The sequence below is a fragment of the Panthera uncia genome (genome assembly GCF_023721935.1).
Source record: "Panthera uncia isolate 11264 chromosome A3 unlocalized genomic scaffold, Puncia_PCG_1.0 HiC_scaffold_12, whole genome shotgun sequence".
Lineage (NCBI taxonomy): Eukaryota > Metazoa > Chordata > Mammalia > Carnivora > Felidae > Panthera > Panthera uncia.
The window spans coordinates 3,321,121-3,340,505 of record NW_026057579.1 but is presented as its reverse complement, the minus strand read 5'-3'; the positions used below and the strand labels follow the sequence as shown (position 1 = coordinate 3,340,505).

At 41.5% G+C, this 19,385-nt stretch overlaps 1 protein-coding gene across 1 annotated transcript; it reads left to right on the top strand.

Annotated features, from left to right (window-relative positions):
- The first annotated feature begins 147 nt into the window (after positions 1-147).
- SLC20A1 (solute carrier family 20 member 1) lies at positions 148-16,627 on the top strand. Its single transcript, XM_049652144.1, has 11 exons — positions 148-236; positions 687-1,300; positions 1,447-1,587; positions 1,775-1,860; positions 6,536-6,632; positions 9,079-9,198; positions 11,220-11,489; positions 11,611-12,169; positions 13,403-13,588; positions 14,576-14,660; positions 15,662-16,627. Exons 2-11 carry the CDS (start codon positions 955-957, stop codon positions 15,815-15,817), a joined length of 2,046 nt encoding a protein of 681 aa, XP_049508101.1. The 5' UTR covers positions 148-236; positions 687-954; the 3' UTR covers positions 15,818-16,627.
- The last annotated feature ends 2,758 nt before the right edge of the window (positions 16,628-19,385 follow it).

The following is a 19,385-nucleotide window of genomic DNA, read 5'->3' as shown; positions in this document are numbered from 1 at the left end:
TAAGTGGCGGCCGGCGGCGTGTGCCGCCAGAGTGATGGCTGCCGGCGCGCGCTGCGTGCTCTCTCTTCTCTGCCGCTGAGGCGCCGCGGGTGCTTCATTGGGTGGGTCGCCAGCCCTGTCGATCCATCCCCGAGCCTCCGCCCCAGGCCGTCTGCTCACCGACCACAGGTGCGTGCGTCCGTGCCGCCGCCGCAGCCTGCGCGTCTGGTCTTCCGCTCGGCCCTTGGTTTCCTCTGGTGAGTGGTGGCGCCACCTTGGAAAGGCTTTCTTTCCCGGCGGGACCAGGCGCCGACGCCGTCGAGCGGGAGGCGGTCTGGTGGGCCGGCGTGGGCGGCGGACGGGGATTCTGGCTTCCTTACCGTCCGCCTCCCTCCCCCATCCCGCCCGCCCGCGGGCCTTTTTGGCGGTCCTCGGGCGGCGCGCGCGGGAACGGCCCTTTTCCGGTTTTCGCGGGGAGGGCGCGCGCGGGCGGCGGGCGGTGGGGGTGGGGGATTCCGGGCTGGGCGAGCGCTGACGAGGAGGTCCCCGGCGCCACGTGCCCACCACCTCGCGCTCCCCGCTCGGGGCCGGGGCCGGTGGGCTGCGGCCAGAGGACAAGGCCGGAGCCCCCAGCCTCGTGGGGCGCCGCAAGGGTTCCCCCAAGGGCGCGCTGCTATTTTTTTTTTCCCCCCCCCCCCCCCCCCCAGGATGAACTTGCGTCCTTTCTCTTCTCCGCCATGGAATTCTCCTTGCTTTTAGCCCTCCAGAGCCAAAGAAACCCCAGACAACAGATGCTCATACGCAGCGTATAGCAGTAACTCCCCAGCTCGGTTTCTGTGCCGTAGTTTACAGTATTTAATTTTATATAATATATATTATTTATTATAGCATTTTTGATACCTCATATTCTGTTTACACATCTTGAAAGCCGCTCAGTAATTCTCTTACAATTAATAAAAACCACTAGTCTAGAGAATGGCATTTACCGGGGCAACGCTGACTACCAGTACTATTGCTGCTACTGCTGCTTCTGGTCCATTGATGGACTACCTATGGATGCTGATCCTGGGCTTCATTATTGCATTTGTCTTGGCATTCTCCGTGGGAGCCAATGATGTAGCAAATTCGTTTGGTACAGCTGTGGGCTCAGGTGTAGTGACCCTCAAGCAAGCCTGCATCCTAGCTAGTATTTTTGAAACCGTGGGCTCCGTCCTTCTGGGAGCCAAAGTGAGCGAAACAATCAGGAAGGGCTTGATCGACGTGGAGATGTACAACTCGACCCAACAGCTGTTGATGGCCGGCTCTGTCAGTGCTATGTTTGGTAAGTTCTTTTTATGTATTGACCCTTGGTGGCGGGTGAGCAAGCGGGTGGTTCCATACTTGGGCTCTCCCTTTCAGGTTTTCTTCTTCGGAAGGCACTGCATTCCTGAGAATTTTGCCACTTAATAAAACTTGCCTGTGTTTCAGGTTCTGCTGTGTGGCAACTAGTGGCTTCGTTTTTGAAGCTTCCCATTTCTGGAACCCATTGTATTGTTGGTGCAACCATCGGTTTCTCCCTCGTGGCAAAGGGGCAGGAGGGTGTCAAGTGGTCTGAACTGATAAAAATTGGTATGTTTAATTTTAAATGGCTTTTTAATTTTTATTCTTGTCATGTGCTACCATGGCATTATATGACATAAATGGTGTAAAATGGAGGGATGGAAAGTTTTGAAGATGGAATACTAAAACTTAAAGTGTTTTTTGGTTCCTGATTTTCATCAGTTGACGTTTTTCTTTTTAATGTGTTCTGTTCCAGTGATGTCTTGGTTCATCTCTCCACTGCTTTCTGGTATTATGTCTGGAATTTTATTCTTCCTTGTTCGTGCATTCATCCTCCGTAAGGTAATCTTTCTCTCCCCTCTTTTATGACCTTTGGTGGGTCACACTCAATGGTATTCAGACTGCTAGCCTTCTTGTAGATGTGATTAGTGTGGCCTTGGAAAGTTAAAAAATACGTCTGTGTTCGGTACACCTCTTGTATGTTGCTGAGCTCTCTGAAAAAGTCAAGTTTTCGATAGCCCAGAATGCATTCAGGAAGGAAAAATTGAATGAATATATGGTGTGCCAAGAAATAGAGGAGAAGCTGGGAATGAAAAAATAAGGAAATTTATTCAGGGTGATTTTGTACAGGTGTTTGTAGATTACTGTTTTCTCTAAATCAACAACATATATGGACCATTTTGACTTATTATTATTTTTGTTTTTGGACCATTTTGACTTATGAGCTTGGGGTTCGTAAGTCGTAATGTGTCTTGACATAATGTTTTTTTAGTCGACAGTTAAATTGAGTAGTTTGGGTTTCCACGCAGTTAACTTTTGTCGTGCTGATTAGCATAACCAGGTTATAAGCTTCAGGGTGGGGACTCTATATTTCACAGTGACTTGACTCTAATTTCCCAGATGGGGTAAAAAGAGCCCGTAAAGGTGTTTTTTGTTTTTTCCCTTGGCCCTCAAAAAAAAAAAAAAAAAAAAAATTCCAGACAGTCATTTAATTTCCTGTCCAGTTGAAAATCCCTTTTGAGGGACCCAATAGCATTTCTTTTATCAAGAAGTCTGATGCTGGCTCCAAAATAAATGTAGACGACAAGGGATGTTGTCACTGGACTGAATTACTTGGTAAGAATAAATGCATTTTTCTGAGGAAACAAAGTTGTCCTTTTTCTGAGGTGAATGGCTCTTAACGGCCCATTGTAAGTTTGTAAAATGCTCCTAAACTGTAGACATCTGAGTGAAGAGAGATAGGTAGCTTAGTCCCAAGGGGTAAGAATATATTCAGACCCACTTGTTCGGTCTAGTTGTAAGCTTTTGTAGGGAAGGGTTTGCGCCTTTGTAGAAACACTATGGTAAATTGATTCATTAATTGTTCTTTCCTATGGCCTGAGTCTGCCAGAATATAGCAGTTGAATACTTGGAAAATTGAAATATTTATAGATTGGTTAGAATTTGAGAGTAAATAGTTCATTGTTACTACTGATGGACTTGAAGTTTGATACCGTTTTATTTAGCAAGCAGATTTGATGAGCTACCCGCCGGATCCCCAGAATTGTTGTAGCATATGATAGATAACATGATGCTTAGGTTCGAGGCTTACTGGTAGTCACAGATCAGATTTTTCAGTATTTTTATTAGAGCCATATAGATTACTCCATACCAGAGAACAAGGAGAATACATAGGATCCTGTATTATGGATTCCTGCTTTATGAAACTTTACACTGGGTCTTTGTTGATTATTTATTGGGAAGCAGATTGTTCTGATTCTGGAGAGGCTTTGTATGTCTCAAGATAAAACTTGTCTTCTTTCTTGGAGGGGAAATGGTGGTGCTCTGAGGTGCAAAGAGGGATTTTTAGGTGTTCAGTATCTCTCATTTGAGAACTGCATGGCAGGTATTTTTCTACCCACAGTTGAGAGCTGGAGCTGGAGTTAAATATATTCCCTTTGTAACAATATATTCTTTATGTAGGTATGAGGATGAGAGCATGATCAAGAATGATTGGAATAGTGTTTAGCAGTATTGACTTTGAGGACTTTTTTTTTTTTTTTTTTTTTACCTCCAAACTCCCCTGTCCTCCCTGTGACCCATCATAGTCTTGTGTCCAATCTGCTAATGAGTTTTTGGGTGATGAATGTGAATAGTTGTGGTTACTGTTCGATTTTAAATCTCAAAACATCCTTATGCTGGTAACCTTTGGGGGTACTGGCTGTTAAAGTCTGAATATTTGACCATTAAGCTGCTTTTCAACTTAAGATTCTGTTTTGGAAATTAACATTAAAATTGCTTTTTTAAAATTTTCTGTTTTCTGATGTCTGTGCCAAGGGTGTTGGGTAGTCTAGTAGGAAAATCCAGAGTGGAGATGAGGTACTTCTCCTTAAAGGCTAGGGGCAATAAAGGAATGGGGGAAAAGGGAAAGTTATCCTATTATTTAAATGCTAGTCAGAGAAAAATGGGTCTTTGAGCAGTCTCCCTTTTGTTAGGAATCACATTAAATCTAGGACATCTTTTCAAACTCAGAGGAGCCTTTTTCTTTAGAGGCTTATCAGAACATCCAGTATGTAAACAATGAACTATTCTGGTTGGGGATGGGGAGTTACCAAGACTCCCCCCGCCCCCCTTCCCATCTCACATGACTGGATGATGAGATATTTACATTATTTCCAGATAAAGTTCCAAGTGTGTAGTTAGATGGGTCATACAGTAATACAAATCTTATAAAGTTGTTAGCCTTGGTTATCTCTTGCGAGTGACCGAGACGAGTCTGGAGGGAGTAAGAGTTCCTAGATTTATGAACTTTGCCTTTTTTTAAAAGATGGTGAGCTTGTATTTCATAATAAACCACAAGTATCATTCATTTACTACCTTCCCTGCTACTAATTAAATACTGGTTACCTCAGGGAATACATAATTGGACTGTACAGAAAAATAAAACCCAGAAAAATAAAATAAAACCTATTATTTCTCAACTCTAATTAGTTTGATTTGATACCATGTTACCAAATTGTATTTGAAAATCTGTTAAGAGAAGTCCCTACATAATGTTTATAGATCTCTAATGGGTTTTGATTTTGGGGGGATCTTATGAATTGATAGCTTATTGATTGCCCTTGGAGTGTGTCCCACACTGTTGAGTTATTCCAGGATGCTGAATAGTTCTAGGTATAGGCTATCATTTTTATTTTGGCTATTTCTCTATATGTAGCACGTATTTATTTGTGTATTTATTGATGTGTTTATATATAGTTAAAGTATGGATAGGGAAGCTAAAATTAACTTTTTTTTTTAAGTTTTTGAATTTTTTTTAATCTTTATTTATTTTTGAGACAGACAGAGTGCGAGTGGGGGAGGAATAGAGAGAGGGAGACACAGAATCTGAAGTAGGCTTCAGGCTCTGAGCTGTCAGCACAGAGCCCAGCACAGAGCCCAATGCGGGGCTCGAACTCACAAACTGTGAGGTCATGACCTGAGCTGAAGTCGGACCCTTAACTGACTGAGCCACCCAGGTGCCCCTAACATTAACTTAAAAAAAAAAATATTTTGAGAGAGAGAGTGGGAGAGAGGGGCAGAGAGAGTGAGAGACCAATCCCAAGCAGGCTCACAACGGAGCCCAACTTGTGGCTTGATTTCAACACCGGTAGGATCACGACCTGACTGGAGCCATATCAAAAGTCCTGACGCTTCACCAGCTGAACCACCCAGGCACCTCATGGGAAGCTAAAATTCAAAGTGTTTTTCAGTGAGGGCCCATCTCTACTGATTTTGAATGGCATCTTTCCTTTCTCTTCTGTTGTGTTTGTCTTCAGCCACTACCTCCCTCTTCCCAACTGTTGATTATCCTGGTTAGAAGCTTTAGAAGCACTTTGGATCTTTCTCTTCTTTCCCAAGATTTTCTTTTGGATTGCTATCCAGACAGCATTAAACCTTTAGGATAACATCTTCATAGTTTAGCCTTCCCATATATTCAAGTTTGTGTTCTCTTTAAGTGTTTGACCTGGGTGTTTTCCTGTAGAATTAATACACATTTGTTCTAAGTGGAGCTCTTTTTATTTCCAGTCACACTGGCCTCTTTGCAATTCCTGAGTTTTTTGCCTCAGGGTTTTTACACTTGCTGATATCTCTGTCTGCAATATTCTGTGTTGTCCCCCCCCCCCCCGCCCCCCTTATGTATGTACATGGCTTGTTGACTTACCAGGTTTGTGTCTTTGTTCCACTGATAATTCCCAGTGTGTTCTGCCTTCCATCACTGCCTCTTCCTTACCCTTCTTTATTTTCTTCATAGCATTTATTGCTACTTTACATTATTCTGTATTAGAATGTAAATGTTAGTTCTCTGAGGGCAGGAACTTTCTCATTCACTCCCATATTTTAGTGCCCAGGATTGTGTTTGGTACAGTCTGTTGAATGAGGAGGTAACTTAGTGTACAATTGATTTTTATCTTAGCTCTTTGGTAAGTCATTAATAGTGGTGTATTTGTTAATGTCTAGATAAGATTGTTGTTGCAGGTAATTCTGCATGTTTTGATTTTAAGAAATCTTTGCAGGCATGGTGAGAAATGTCCTGACATCTCATAGTCCATTTCTTGATATCTTTTACAAATGTATAGTACATCTCAGGTGTATGCTCGGATTTACATCTGGACAGTCAGGTACCTTAGGACTCTGGGTGTTGAAACATTATTTGAGACATTACCAGTCACTGGTGTAGGTGACTTTGTTAGAAAAATAGCACCCCCCCACCCCCCCCAAAAAAAAACCTAAAACAAACACAAATTTAAATTCAGGTAGATGTAAAAGATGAGATCAGCCTTGGTAAGGAGACTTTCAGGAGCAAGGCCAACTGGGCTTTTCCTACTACTATGGATACCATTAACTGGCCTTATGTAATTCCTGAACCTGCCCTTTTACAAAGTTCTATGGAAATGAGTTAACTTAACCCCCCCCCCTTTTTTTAAATTTAAGTTCAAGTTAGTTAACATAATTTTATAACACCTTTCAAGATACTGATCTTGATAATCTTTTTTAGACAGATCCTGTTCCTAATGGTTTGCGAGCTTTGCCAGTTTTCTATGCCTGCACAGTTGGAATAAACCTCTTTTCCATCATGTATACTGGAGCACCTTGTAAGTACATATCAAAATATTTAAATGTGAATTTAACGTTGTTTATAAGACTTGCATTAAATGCCCAATTTACCCCTTTTTGCTTTACAGGGCTGAAATCTCCTAGAAGGTGGCTGGCCTGCGCCCATTTCAGAAGGCTGCAGGCTAGTGTATGCTGAGTTAACCTAGATAGTTTTTCAACCAAAGAGACCTGCTCAGATTCTAAATCACTACAGACCTTTACTCTTTATAGTCTTCACAGGATCCACCGATAATATGATCTTCTCCCTCCCTTTCTCCTTTCTGTGCTAAAAATAACTGGAATTGATACTGACCTCAACTGCTGAAGAGTAATTAGTTATATTTGGTCTTCAATAATCAGTCATTTAGGACTGGTTTGCTGGATATTCTCTTTTTTCTCTCCCAAATGGAGCTACTTTTGTTTCTAAGCACTAAATTTACTTCCCTGAATCTGCTTGAATGAGAAGAGTTGGGATGTTTAAACACCTGATCTAAGTGCACTTGGAAGAAGAAATTCATGCAGCTAAGAGGAAAAATAATTTGTGAGGATATAAAGATTGGGATGATTACTTTTATTTTGGGACTAAGGCAAAGCATGGATAAAAATATGATCCGTGTTCAATTTAGCAACTGAAAAAGATTACTAACTTGTAACTTGACAGTACCTGCTTTTTATCAGTTCAGGTTCGCTCTCTAGGGTCTTTTGACTTGATGGTCAGGCGAGTGGCTTTTGATCTTTTAATTGTGACCCACTGGAAAAAATACACTGTACGTTGCTGCCCAAGACATATGTGCACGTAGAGACAGAGAGGGAAAGAAAACTAGAATAGTATTTAGAAGCTACTTACCCTTACTATGTGCTGTGTCCTCATGTTTTCAGATACTTCTCTTTAGCTTTTTTTTAATGCTCATTGGAGCCCACTAAATTGGTTTCTGATTAATGGATTGTAAATTGGTTCTTAAACTTCACTGAAGTAGTAAGTCACTGGCCAAAAATGGAATTAGCTAAGTATTTTTAACCTTGTCTTTATTCTTGGAATAATTAGGGAAGAAAATGGATAACTTTATGAGAATATTGATCTTACTTAGGGGATACCAGACTCCTCACCAAATGGTACAGGCAAAGAAAAGCTTGCATGCTACATTTCCAATTATGTTTTAAATTGAGTTCTTCATGCTAAACTAAAGTCTCCTGTGACACTCTAAGCACAGATGTTTTATCTGGTAGCAGCAAAGGTCATAGTTCAGTGAAATTAGAAACTTAAACTTGCAATCATTTTTGAAAAAGGAACTTGGGATATTTTTGTTCTGTTCTTTGTGGATCATTTACAAGAAAAATTTCCCTTTCTCATTTCCCCTTTTGGCTTGGAACATAGATTTAAACTGTGATAGAGATTAATTAAGCTTCATGTATATTTTAGTTTGTGTGACTACATGGTCAGAATTGATAGGAATTAAAATGGAAAGATTTGTAGTCACTATAGAACTTTAGTTTTGAAGGGACCACGGTTACATCTGATTTTTAAATATTAATCATTGGGGGGCAATAGATTTTCCATTTTATAGGTAATCTATTCCTATCAGAATAAAGCAAAAGAACTGCAGGTAGCCAAGCTATTTGTGGATGAACTACAGATCATTATAACATCTTACAGGCTTAAATAGAATTCTGTAGTGCTTTGCTGCTGTCCTTAGTATAGGCTAGTGGCTTGAAGCCTATTGGCAGTTAAGGGGTAAGCACATGAGGACTGATATTAATGATCCCAAAGCCATGTGAAAAGTAGGCATGTCTCTAAGATATGCCTTGTTAATGAAATTACCACTAAACTATTTTTGTGAAAGATGGTCCTTTGAACTATCCTTATCTTTTGATAGATAATATTCCGGTTTTTCTGTATCTTAGTTTGATAATGTATCCTAAGAGATAATCTTATTAAAGGTTTTTGCTGGAGGTTAGTACAATGGATTCGATTAACTTCCACAGAAAATTTTATCAGTATGACAAATGTGATTCTTAGGGTCCCTTTTTTAACATTAAAATCTGTATGTGCAAACATAATGTGTGGCAGCTACCATGTGGAGGCTAGGGAGTGGAATGCTTCCTTTTTTTCATAGCTAGTTGCAGATCCTCAGAGTATAGTAATCCTTATCTTCTAAACAAAGAAAGGGAAAAAAGCTAGTTTTTGAAGGAACTTGGGGGACTTGAATCCAGTAGGTGTGGAGAGTGGGCCAGAGGTGGAGGTGTGGGTTTCAGATGACCATTGGATTTTTCTCCTGAATTTGTGTAGTCAGTACAATAAACCCTGTGGACCTAAGGCTGGCAGCAGTTGTAAAGGGTGATGGGCTGGCTTGGGGGGAACCCCAGAGTCCCCCCGAGGAGGGTTTACACGTTGTTGCAGGGGGCTGTCGCCCTGGGGTTTTCAAGATGCACCATTTTATCTCCTAGTGCTGGGCTTTGACAAACTTCCTCTGTGGGGCACCATCCTCATCTCGGTGGGATGTGCAGTTTTCTGTGCCCTTATCGTCTGGTTCTTTGTATGTCCCAGGATGAAGAGAAAAATTGAACGTAAGTAACAATTTGTAGCAGATCGTTTTAACTAGCAATGTGTCTTTTAACTTCTTGTGTACAAAAACTCACTATTTGGGTAGATTGGCGAAGTCACACATTTAAATGAGATTTCAAAATATGGGTTTATTGTTCTAAACTAGGTTTTTAAATTTTTATTAATTTTTTTTTGAGAGAGAGAGACTAGGTTTTTAAATTTTTTTTATTTTGAGAGAGAGAGCGCGTGCAAGTGGGCGAAGGGAAGCAGAGAGGGAGAGAGAATCCCAAGCAGTCTGACACTGGGCTTGATGCACGGCTTGAACTCACAGACTGCGAGATCATGACTTGAGTGGAAGTTGGACGCTTAATTGGCTTAGCCAGTCAGGTGCCCCTGCCCAAACTGTTTTTATTGACTTGAAATGACCTGAGACCTAGTTATAAGAGATTTTTTTTTTTTTTTTTTTTTTTTTTTTTTTACGTTTATTTTTGAGACAGAGAGAGACAGAGCATGAACAGGGGGAGGGTCAGAGAGAGAGGGAGACACAGAATCCGAAACAGGCTCCAGGCTCTGAGCTGTCAGCACAGAGCCCGATGCAGGGCTCGAACTCACGGACTGTGAGATCATGACCTGAGCCGAAGTCGGTCGCCCAACTGACTGAGCCACCCAGGCGCCCTTAGTTATAAGAGATTTTTGACATATGCTAGGGGCAAACTGGGCCTTTAATGTAATTTTTTTTTTTTTTTTTTTTTTACCGTACATCAGTTGCTGGTGACAGAAATATATAGAGATGTAGCTTACATTAATTGGGAAGTGTGAGGATATCTTAATATAAAATAAGGAGTAAATACAAAATATTTTCAAGAAACATTTATCTGAACTACTTCTGTGTGTAATTTCAGATTTGGGCCTGTAAAGCTAAGTCACATATTTATATCTGACTTTAGATTTCGTTAATTCTCAGAATTATAGCACAGATTCTAGAGGTAGACATTTTCCAGTGTTAATGTGAAGGAATCATTTAGATCATTACTATCACATGGTAGTAGAGTATAATTAAATACAATAAATTTTGGTTAGCATCAGTCTTATTTAAACCTTGTATTCATTTCCTTACTGGCTGAGAGCTTTTAAAGTAATCTCAGCCCTTTCTATCTGCAAATGCTTGGTTAGTGATTTCAAGTTTGTTGTTCGGAAGTGGACGGATGCACAGACTGCAGAGGCCTTAGGAAGAGTGCTGCGTCATGCAGCTGCACTGAGACGCCTCTGAGAGGCTCTGGTCTTTGCTAGTCTGGTTGTGCTGAGCGGACAGTGGGAACGAGGCTTGCACCACTTTCTGACCTCGTTTTTCCCCCAGTCTGGGAGAAGATGATACAAGTCTTGATAATGTTTTATGTCCTAGTCTGTAGCCTAGTTGTGATGCCTGAATGAACATGTAAACATACTGGGCATCGGTAGGATGGGCAGAAAATAAATATTCCTGTGTAGTCATGGCATTTAGAACCATAAGGTAGAACCATAAGGCACATCTCTGTTTCAGGAGGTGGGAATTCAAGTTGTCATCTTTAGTTGCCTGCATTGAGCTCTGTTGCTTTACTTGAGCTCCTGGACTGAAATTTGGGGGCATTCCTTTTTTAAGAAGAACATAAACTAGATGCAGTCTAAACTTTCAGTCTGTCAGCCTCATGCTTTGAGGTATCTTTCACCTCAGAATGGGTCAGCAGGGAACTAAGAATGGTTTTTACCCTTGTAAAACAACAATCTTTGTCTTGTGAAGGACAGGAATACACAACAGAGCCCACAAAGCCTAAAAAAATATTTTACGGTCTGGCCCTTTACTGAAAAAGCTTGTGACCCCTGAAGCATTGCTATATCTTTGCAAAGGAAAGATAGGAGATATGGCAAATGAAGTAGACAGGAATATTATCCAGAATTTTCATTGAAATATATTTTTGAGTTGGATTTTTTTGAGGTGGGGGGAAAGGGGAGATGGGGAACAAGTTAGTTTGGTCAAAACCAAACAAAAATCCCCCGTTTTTTCTAGGAGAAATAAAGTGTAGTCCTTCTGAAAGCCCCTTAATGGAAAAAAAGAATAGCTTGAAAGAAGACCATGAAGAAACAAAGTTGTCTGTCAGTGATATTGAAACCAGGAGTCCCGTTTCTGAGGTAGGATCTGCCACTGTGCCCCTCCGGGCTGTGGTGGAGGAGAGAACAGTCTCATTCAAACTTGGAGACTTGGAGGAAGCTCCAGAGCGAGAGAGGCTTCCCAGTGTGGACCTGAAAGAGGAAACCAGCATAGACAGCGCCATGAATGGTGAGTGGTTTCTTCAGTGGGGAAAATAAGAGTTTTACTTTGTTACCTGTACTGGTGAGGGGGCTCACTGTTTGGATCTGATGGTCTTTGTATTTAATGTGACTGTTTTGGTCTTGGCCAGGAGCAGTTCAGTTGCCTAATGGGAACCTTGTTCAGTTCAATCAAGCCGTCAGTAACCAGATGAACTCCAGTGGCCACTATCAGTATCATACCGTGCATAAAGATTCTGGCTTATACAAAGAGCTGCTGCATAAATTACATCTTGCCAAGGTGGGAGACTGCATGGGAGACTCTGGCGACAAACCCTTGAGGCGCAATAATAGCTATACTTCCTACACCATGGCAATTTGTGGCATGCCTCTGGATTCATTCCGTGCCAAAGAAGGTGAACAGAAAGGTGAAGAAATGGAGAAGCTGACATGGCCTAACGCGGAGAGCAAGAAGCGAATTCGAATGGATAGTTACACCAGTTACTGCAATGCTGTGTCTGATATTCACTCGGCATCTGAGATGGACATGAGTGTCAAGGCAGAGATGGGTCTGGGTGACAGAAAAGGAAGTAGCAGCTCTCTAGAAGAATGGTATGACCAGGATAAACCGGAGGTATCTCTCCTCTTCCAGTTCCTGCAGATCCTGACAGCCTGCTTTGGGTCATTTGCCCATGGTGGAAATGATGTCAGGTCAGTTGACTTGGAATCTCAGCCTCACGCTTTCTTTTCTTTTTTTTTTTTAAGTTTGTTTATTTAAAAAAATTTTTTTTTACATTTATTTATTTTTGAGAGACAGAGACAGAGCATGAGCAGGGAAGGGGCAGAGAGAGAGGGAGACACAGAATCAGAAGCAGGTTCCAGGCTCCGAGCTGTCAGCACAGAGCCCAACGCAGGGCTCGAACCCACGAACCATGAGATCATGACCTGAGCTGAAGTTGGACGCTCAACCGACTGAGCCACCCAGGCACCCCTATTTATTTATTTTGGAAGCGAGTACAAGCAGGGGAGGGCCCGGGAGAGGGAGAATCCCAAACAGGCTTCTCCTGGCCAGTGTGCAGAGCCTGACATGGGACTAGAACTCAGGAACCATAAGATCATGACCTGAGCCAAAGCAAGAGTCAGACACTTAAGGGTGCCTGGGTGGCTGAGTTGGTTAAGCGTCTGACTTTGGCTCAGGTCATGATCTCACAGTTTGTGAGTTTCAGCCCCACGTTGGGCTCTCTGCTCATGGCTCAGAGCCTGGAGCCTGCTTCAGATTCTGGGTCTCCCTCTCTGCCCCTCCCTGCTTGAGCTCTGTCTTTCAAAAATAAAAACGTTTAAAAATTTTTAATTAAAAAAGAGTTGAACACTTAACCTACTGAGCCACCCAAGTACCCCCCACCACACTTCCTATTTTTATATCACGTTATCCCTTTTATAAGGCTCTGCTTGTGGTTGTGCTGCTCATACCACCCCGTGGGACACTAAATAGTCTAGAAAGGATGAGGTCAGAGCAGTTATTGACTTATTAAACAGGCAGTACAATTTTTTTCTTTAGAGAGATTACAAAGAATGGTCTTGTCTATTGAGATAGGATCCAGTTCTTTGATAGTAAATTCTCTGAGTGTAAGATGAAAAACTTAATCACTGTCCCTAAGGAATGAATTGTTAGTTGTTAGCCTTAGTCTTGTGGTTTGTAAACTGGCCATTGGAACCTGCGTTTTTTTTAGGCTACCTATTGGAAGATAGGCCACCAAATGCATGGGATTCTTCTGAGAGCAGCTTTTATATTCTTCTGCTGTGTATGTTGGGGTTTCATTTATTTCTTTTGGATGAGCTTGCCAGCTTTGCTTTGAATAATCTAGTAGGTCATTTAGCAAACTGGATCTTGCGAAATTCTAGTTCTGCCTGAAAAATCATCTTCATCCTCTTTTTTTCTTTCAGCAATGCCATCGGTCCTCTGGTTGCTTTATATCTGGTTTATGACACAGGAGATGTTTCTTCAAAAGTGGCAACACCGATATGGCTTCTGCTCTATGGTGGAGTTGGTATTTGTATTGGTCTGTGGGTTTGGGGAAGGAGAGTTATCCAGACCATGGGGAAAGATCTGACACCGATCACACCTTCTAGGTAAGTTGGCAAAGCAGGTCTTAGAAAGATTAATGCTCATTTTCTTAAGGTTCATAGTACTGTGTAGTGTTACCACACAACTCTTCATCTAAAGTAACCCAAGCTTATATAAGTTCCTGATGTTACTCTCATTGTGTGAACTTGTAGGTTTTACATACTGTCTGGCCCTTAAACATAATTTTGGTCAAATATTAATTTCCAGTGGTTTCTTAACAGTACAGCTTTTCTGAGAAAGGTGTGTGTGGAGTGAATAGCTATGTATAGTTTGTCTTTACTTGGGAGCTGAGACTGATTATTAAATTCTTCAAAATAAAAGTGCAAACTTTAATAACGAGCTTCCAGAAAACCTTAAAACCTCAAAACATTAGAGAAGAGGGAAGAGAACCTGATATATTTACTTAAATTTTTTTTTAATGTTTATTTATTTTTGAGACACAGAGAGAGCATGAACAGGGGAGGGTCAGAGAGAGGGAGACACAGAATCCGAAGCAGGCTCTAGGCTCTGAGCTGTCAGCACAGAGCCCAATGCGGGGTTTGAAATCACGGACTGTGAGATCATGACCGGAGCCAAAGTTGGATGCTTAATCAACTGAGCCACCCAGGCGCCTAAACCTGATTTATTTATTAATTTTTTTTAGTGTTTTATTTGAGTGTGAGAGTGTGAACGAGGGAGGAACAGAGAGAGGGGGAACAAAAGATCCAAAGTGGGCTCTGTGCTGGCACAGCACGCCTGATGTGGGGCTTGAAGTCACAAACTGTGAGATCACAACCTGAGCCGATGTCAGACACTCAACCAACTGAGCTACCCAGGTGCCCCGAGAGCCTGATTTAAAGTATATTTCAGGAGCTATAGCGAATTAAAGATTGTTAGTGAAGGTTTTGTCACCGAGTATCAGAGCATAGTAAGATTGTGTTAACTTTGAGATAATGTTAGCTTATTAAAATATCAGTTTCTATTCTTGACAACTAATCTTTCTATGTTTACAGTGGCTTCAGTATTGAACTGGCATCTGCCCTCACTGTGGTAATTGCATCAAATATTGGTCTTCCCATCAGTACAACGCATTGTAAAGTAAGTAAACATATTGTGTCTGTTGAATGGCTCTAATAATATGGAGAGAGTTTTTAAGTGTGAAACTGTGGTTTAGAAAGTTTTATACAGTTGGAGTCTTGAAGAGTTCACAAGTTCAGGACGAGACTGTAAGAATGTAAAAGCTTATTACATTTTACAATTTTTGGGTCTAGTATGCTTATTTAAGCAAATGATGTAGGTTTTCCCCAAATGATGCAAAAGCCCTTTTTGTATTGGTTAGCAAGTCTGTGAGGCTTATTGGACATTGAAGGGCAGTTTATTTATGGAAAGAATATATTCAGAGACTCTCTGAATTGAAGTATGAAGAAACTTGTTGAATTCAGACTTTGCGTGATGGCCATGCATTAACTGTGGGAAGAGGAAGAAACTGGCTTCCTTAAGGCAATTTAAGTTGGTTGATCTTAAAAAGATGGAGTCTGTCAGTTATCCTTTTTCTTCCAGGATATCTCTAGGTCACTGGCTATGAGGTCTAATATCTGCCTCCCTCTGAAATGATATTTGGAAAACCTAAAACTTAAAATAACTTCTTATTAAAGTAGTTCAATATATTTTTTTAAGTTTATTTATTTGGGGGGTGGGGACAGAATCCCAAGCAGGCTCTGCGCTGCAACTCACGAACTGCAGGATCATGACCTGAGGCTGAGATTGAGTCGGACGCTTAACCAGCTGAGCCACCCAGGCACCCCAAGTGGTTCAATATTAAAGTAGTTCATTAAAGTAGTTGATTAAATTCCAGTAGCTCAGAAGAGAAAAAGGAAGTGTTCTCCTATTTTACCCCAATTGGCACAGACTTAATGATTGGATTTTTATATTGTTTTTATCTTCTTATTAGTAATCTTCTTAATACAAACCATCTTTGATGGAATCAGTCTCATCCAGCAGTCTGGGGCTCCTTATCTACATAAATAAGGTCATGTGTCTGTTACCAAAATGCCATTGGCCTTTACTAATCAGTTTCCTTGATTCCCTTTCTCTGCTAGGTGGGTTCTGTTGTATCTGTTGGCTGGCTCCGATCCAAAAAGGCTGTTGATTGGCGACTCTTCCGCAACATTTTTATGGCCTGGTTTGTTACAGTCCCCATTTCTGGCGTTATCAGTGCTGCTATTATGGCAGTCTTCAAATATGTCATCCTCTGAGCGTGAAGCTGTTTGAGATTAAAATTCCTGTCAATGTTTGGGGCCACCTTACACATTCCTGCTCCTTTGAAGAATGATCACAGTGTTACAGAAGACCGACAAGAGTCTTTTTAAAGTTTGGGAGCTGTGGGAGGGAAGTGTTACTTGTGCTATAATTGCTTTTGTGCTAAGTATGACTTGTCTCAAAATTAGCTATGTAAAATAGCCAGGTTTCCACTGGTTCCTATTAAGGTCCCTTTTCCTTCTGGGCTGTGAATTCCTGTACATAATTCTCTACTTTTTGTATCAGGCTTCAATTCCATTATGTTTTAATGTTGTCTCTGAAGATAACTTGTGATTTTTTTTTTTTTTTTTTTTTTTTAAACCATTCAGAGCCATTTGACACAGTGTGCTCTGCTTTGGTGGTTTCACCAGCTTCTGCCCTAACATGCACAGGGACTTAACAGAAACATAACTGAAGCTTCCCTTGTAGTCTCTTAGAGAAATAGAGCCGTTTGTACTCTGCCCTCCTGTCCGGTAGTGGCAGGTTCCATTGGCATATGTGGGAACTTCTTATAGGGACGAGGTTCTTTGGACACGGTGAAGATTTAAGTTAGTAGTAACTTCTTTGCAAGCAATTCATTGACTATTATTGCTAAAAAGAAGTAGGAAGAAAAAGCCTTCTGGCAGTTGTGGTTATTTAAGATTTCTGGCAGTGTGGGATGGATGAATGAAGTGGAATATGAACTTTGGGCAAGTAAAATGGGACAGCCTTCCATGTTCATCTGTCTACCTCTTAACTGAATAAAAAAGCCTACAGTTTTTAGAAAATTTTGTTCTCATGGTTTTTGTTCATATTTGAAGCATCTGGGCTCCAAATCAGTTAGCCCTATGCCATTCTTAGCAGAGTGTGGATATCTTAAATGAGAACTACCGACCAACTTAAACTTCCCCACTCCTCCCTGTTAAGTTTCTCGGGATCCCAGAATATACATGACATAACTCCATAGGCACTGTTTAACTATTTGACATTTTTCCTTTTTTTTCCTCCTTTTTTTTTTTTTTTTTAAGGTTATTTTTTTTTTTTGGGGGGGGGGGGGGGGGGGTTTTGGCAAGCGCGTGGGGGGGGGGGGGCAGAGAGAATCCTAAGCAGGCTCTGGGCTGTCAGCACAGAGCCTGACACGAGGCTCAAACTCCTAAACTGAGATCATGACCTGAGCCAAAATCAAGAGTGGGTCACTTAACCTACTGAGCCACCCAGGTGCCCCATTTTTCCTTTCAATAGCACAACCTAGACACTTCGATGCTAGCATGTATAAATCTCATTGTTTTCCTGTTTGGATGGACTATTTTACCAAATATTTATTCCTAGCTTTGCTATTATGAAGGATGCTAAGACAGATGGGGGGGTGTGGTGTGTAGCTCAGCTTATTTAAAATTCTCTCTGTTCTTGAGTCTTGACCCTTTTACCCTTGGTCAGAACTGTTAGTGAAAAGTGCATTGCTTTGCAAACTAGGTAGATAGTTACTGTCCTGAGAGTTAAGTTTTAGGAGGATGCTTTTGAGAAGCTACACTGTACCAGATGAAGTTATGCCTGCTTGACCTATGCCTGAAAGAGATTAGATCACTGGTTGGATACATGCCATAGAATGGCTCAGTCAGTGTTCACCATTTAAGGTCGGGAACTGTGCTCAGCTTTTTATATACATTTAATCCTCAAGATTTCTTCAAACAGGTCTTAATATTCTTTCACAGATGATAGAATCTGTTCGGGGAACCGTATCTTTCCCAATATTACATGTTAGTAGAGAATGAACATCATTTTAGCCTTTGGGACTGGCTGAAAGTAGTCTTGAAACTTTTTGTTTGAGGAAGGAGGGAGGAGGCTATGTATGGTAAAGGGGAACCTAGCATTAATCTCTGAACTGAAGGTTTTGGAGGAGACCCTCTTGTGTTTTGGTACTGGCTTCCTCTCATGGTGCTATATGACCCTTATACAAGCCCAGATCCTATCTTCCCTGTGATAAAATGGAGAATAGTAACCTTCCTCAGCATTTCCCCTTGGCTCAGGAGAGAACAGCAGAAAAATACTTGAATCAAAAATGTGCTTCTCTAGGAAGAGCAGCCAGGTCTGGGGAAGAGGAACCCCAAAAGCTAGGAAGAAACCAGAGGGAGTTTGTATTTCCATGTATAGTAATGTCCGATATGGGCCAGGGATATGTGGTCGACAGAACCTTGGCCTGTGTTTCTTGAGAATAGATGTTGGCTTTTTTTTAAGAGAGAGCTAGTGGGGAAGGAACAGAGGGGAAGAGAGAATCTCAAGCAGGCTGCATGCCCGTGACCGGAGCTGAAATGAAGAGTCAGAATGCCCAACTGACTGAGCTGTCCAGTCACCTGATGTTCCCTTTTTTTTTTTTTTTTTAAGTTAGTTTATTTTGAGAGGGAGCAGGAGGAGCAAAGAGAAAGGGAGAGAGAGTCCCAAGCAGGCTCCTCCACAGCACAGAGTGTGGGGCTCGAATTCGTGAACTGCAAGATCATGACCTGAGCCAAAACCAAGAGTTGGATGCTTAACCTGACTGAGCCACCCAGGTGCCCCCAATGTTGCCTTTTTTTTTTTTTTAATGTTTATTTTTGAGAGGGGGACAGAGGATCCCAAGTGGGCTTTGTGCAGAGAGCCCGATGTGGGCCTAGAGCTCAACCATGAGATCATGACCTGAGCCGAAGTCGGCCGCTTAACCGACTGAGCCACCCAGGCGCCCCGAGCATGCAACTCTTGATCTCGGTGTTGTAAGTTTGAGCCCCACACTGCATGTAGAGATTACTTAAAAAAATAAAATCTTAAAAGATTTTTAATTTTTTTCCAACTTTAATTGTTTTTCAATTTTATTTATTTTTGAGAGTAAGAGACCAGAGTGATTGGGAAAGGGGCAGAGAGAGAGGGAGACACAGAATCCAAAGCAGGCTCCAGGCTCTGAGCTCTCAGCACGGAGCCTGATGCGGGGCTCGAACCTACGAGCTGTGAGATCATGACCTGAGCTGAAGTCGGATTCTTAACTGACTGAGCCACCCAGGTGCCCCGAAATCTTAAAGTTTTTAAAATCAAGGCTGTATGTGTGCGTATTAAGGAGTCCCGTGATTCAGCAAGGCTAGTAACAGAAATGGGATTCCAACCACCATCTCTCCCTTTCCTCATGCTACTCCACTCTGTTCTTTTGTTGGAGTATTTGTGTGTAGCTGAATAATATACATTTGTGTAACCACTTGGCCCTTCCAGCTTTCAGTTCTTGACTTCCCATAGTGGAAAATGATTTGTAGTTCTACTTGTCTTCAACTTTTACCATACACAGACCTTAACCTCCCACCTTAACTGTATAATTGGGTCTTAATTTTGGTAAGAATAATATTCAGAGTATTTAAAAGTCGAGTCTTATAGTTAATATATTGTAATCACTTTTCCTGTACAAGTTTTTATTTTTCTGTGGAGTGGTCTTTTTTAGGTTCTTGTCACTAATCCATTTAGTACCACTTGTCTGATTTCCTCATAGGACTTACTGGAAGCACTGGGAATGTTACTAATTTATTAGGGAAG

Excerpts from the sequence above, each read along its gene's own strand:
- SLC20A1 (XM_049652144.1), top strand. The coding sequence starts at position 955 with ATGGCATTTACCGGGGCAACGCTGACTACCAGTACTATTGCTGCTACT. Across the intron at positions 1,588-1,774 it reads GTCTGAACTGATAAAAATTG|TGATGTCTTGGTTCATCTCT; the intron begins GTATGTTTAATT and ends GTTCTGTTCCAG. Across the intron at positions 9,199-11,219 it reads GATGAAGAGAAAAATTGAAC|GAGAAATAAAGTGTAGTCCT; the intron begins GTAAGTAACAAT and ends CGTTTTTTCTAG.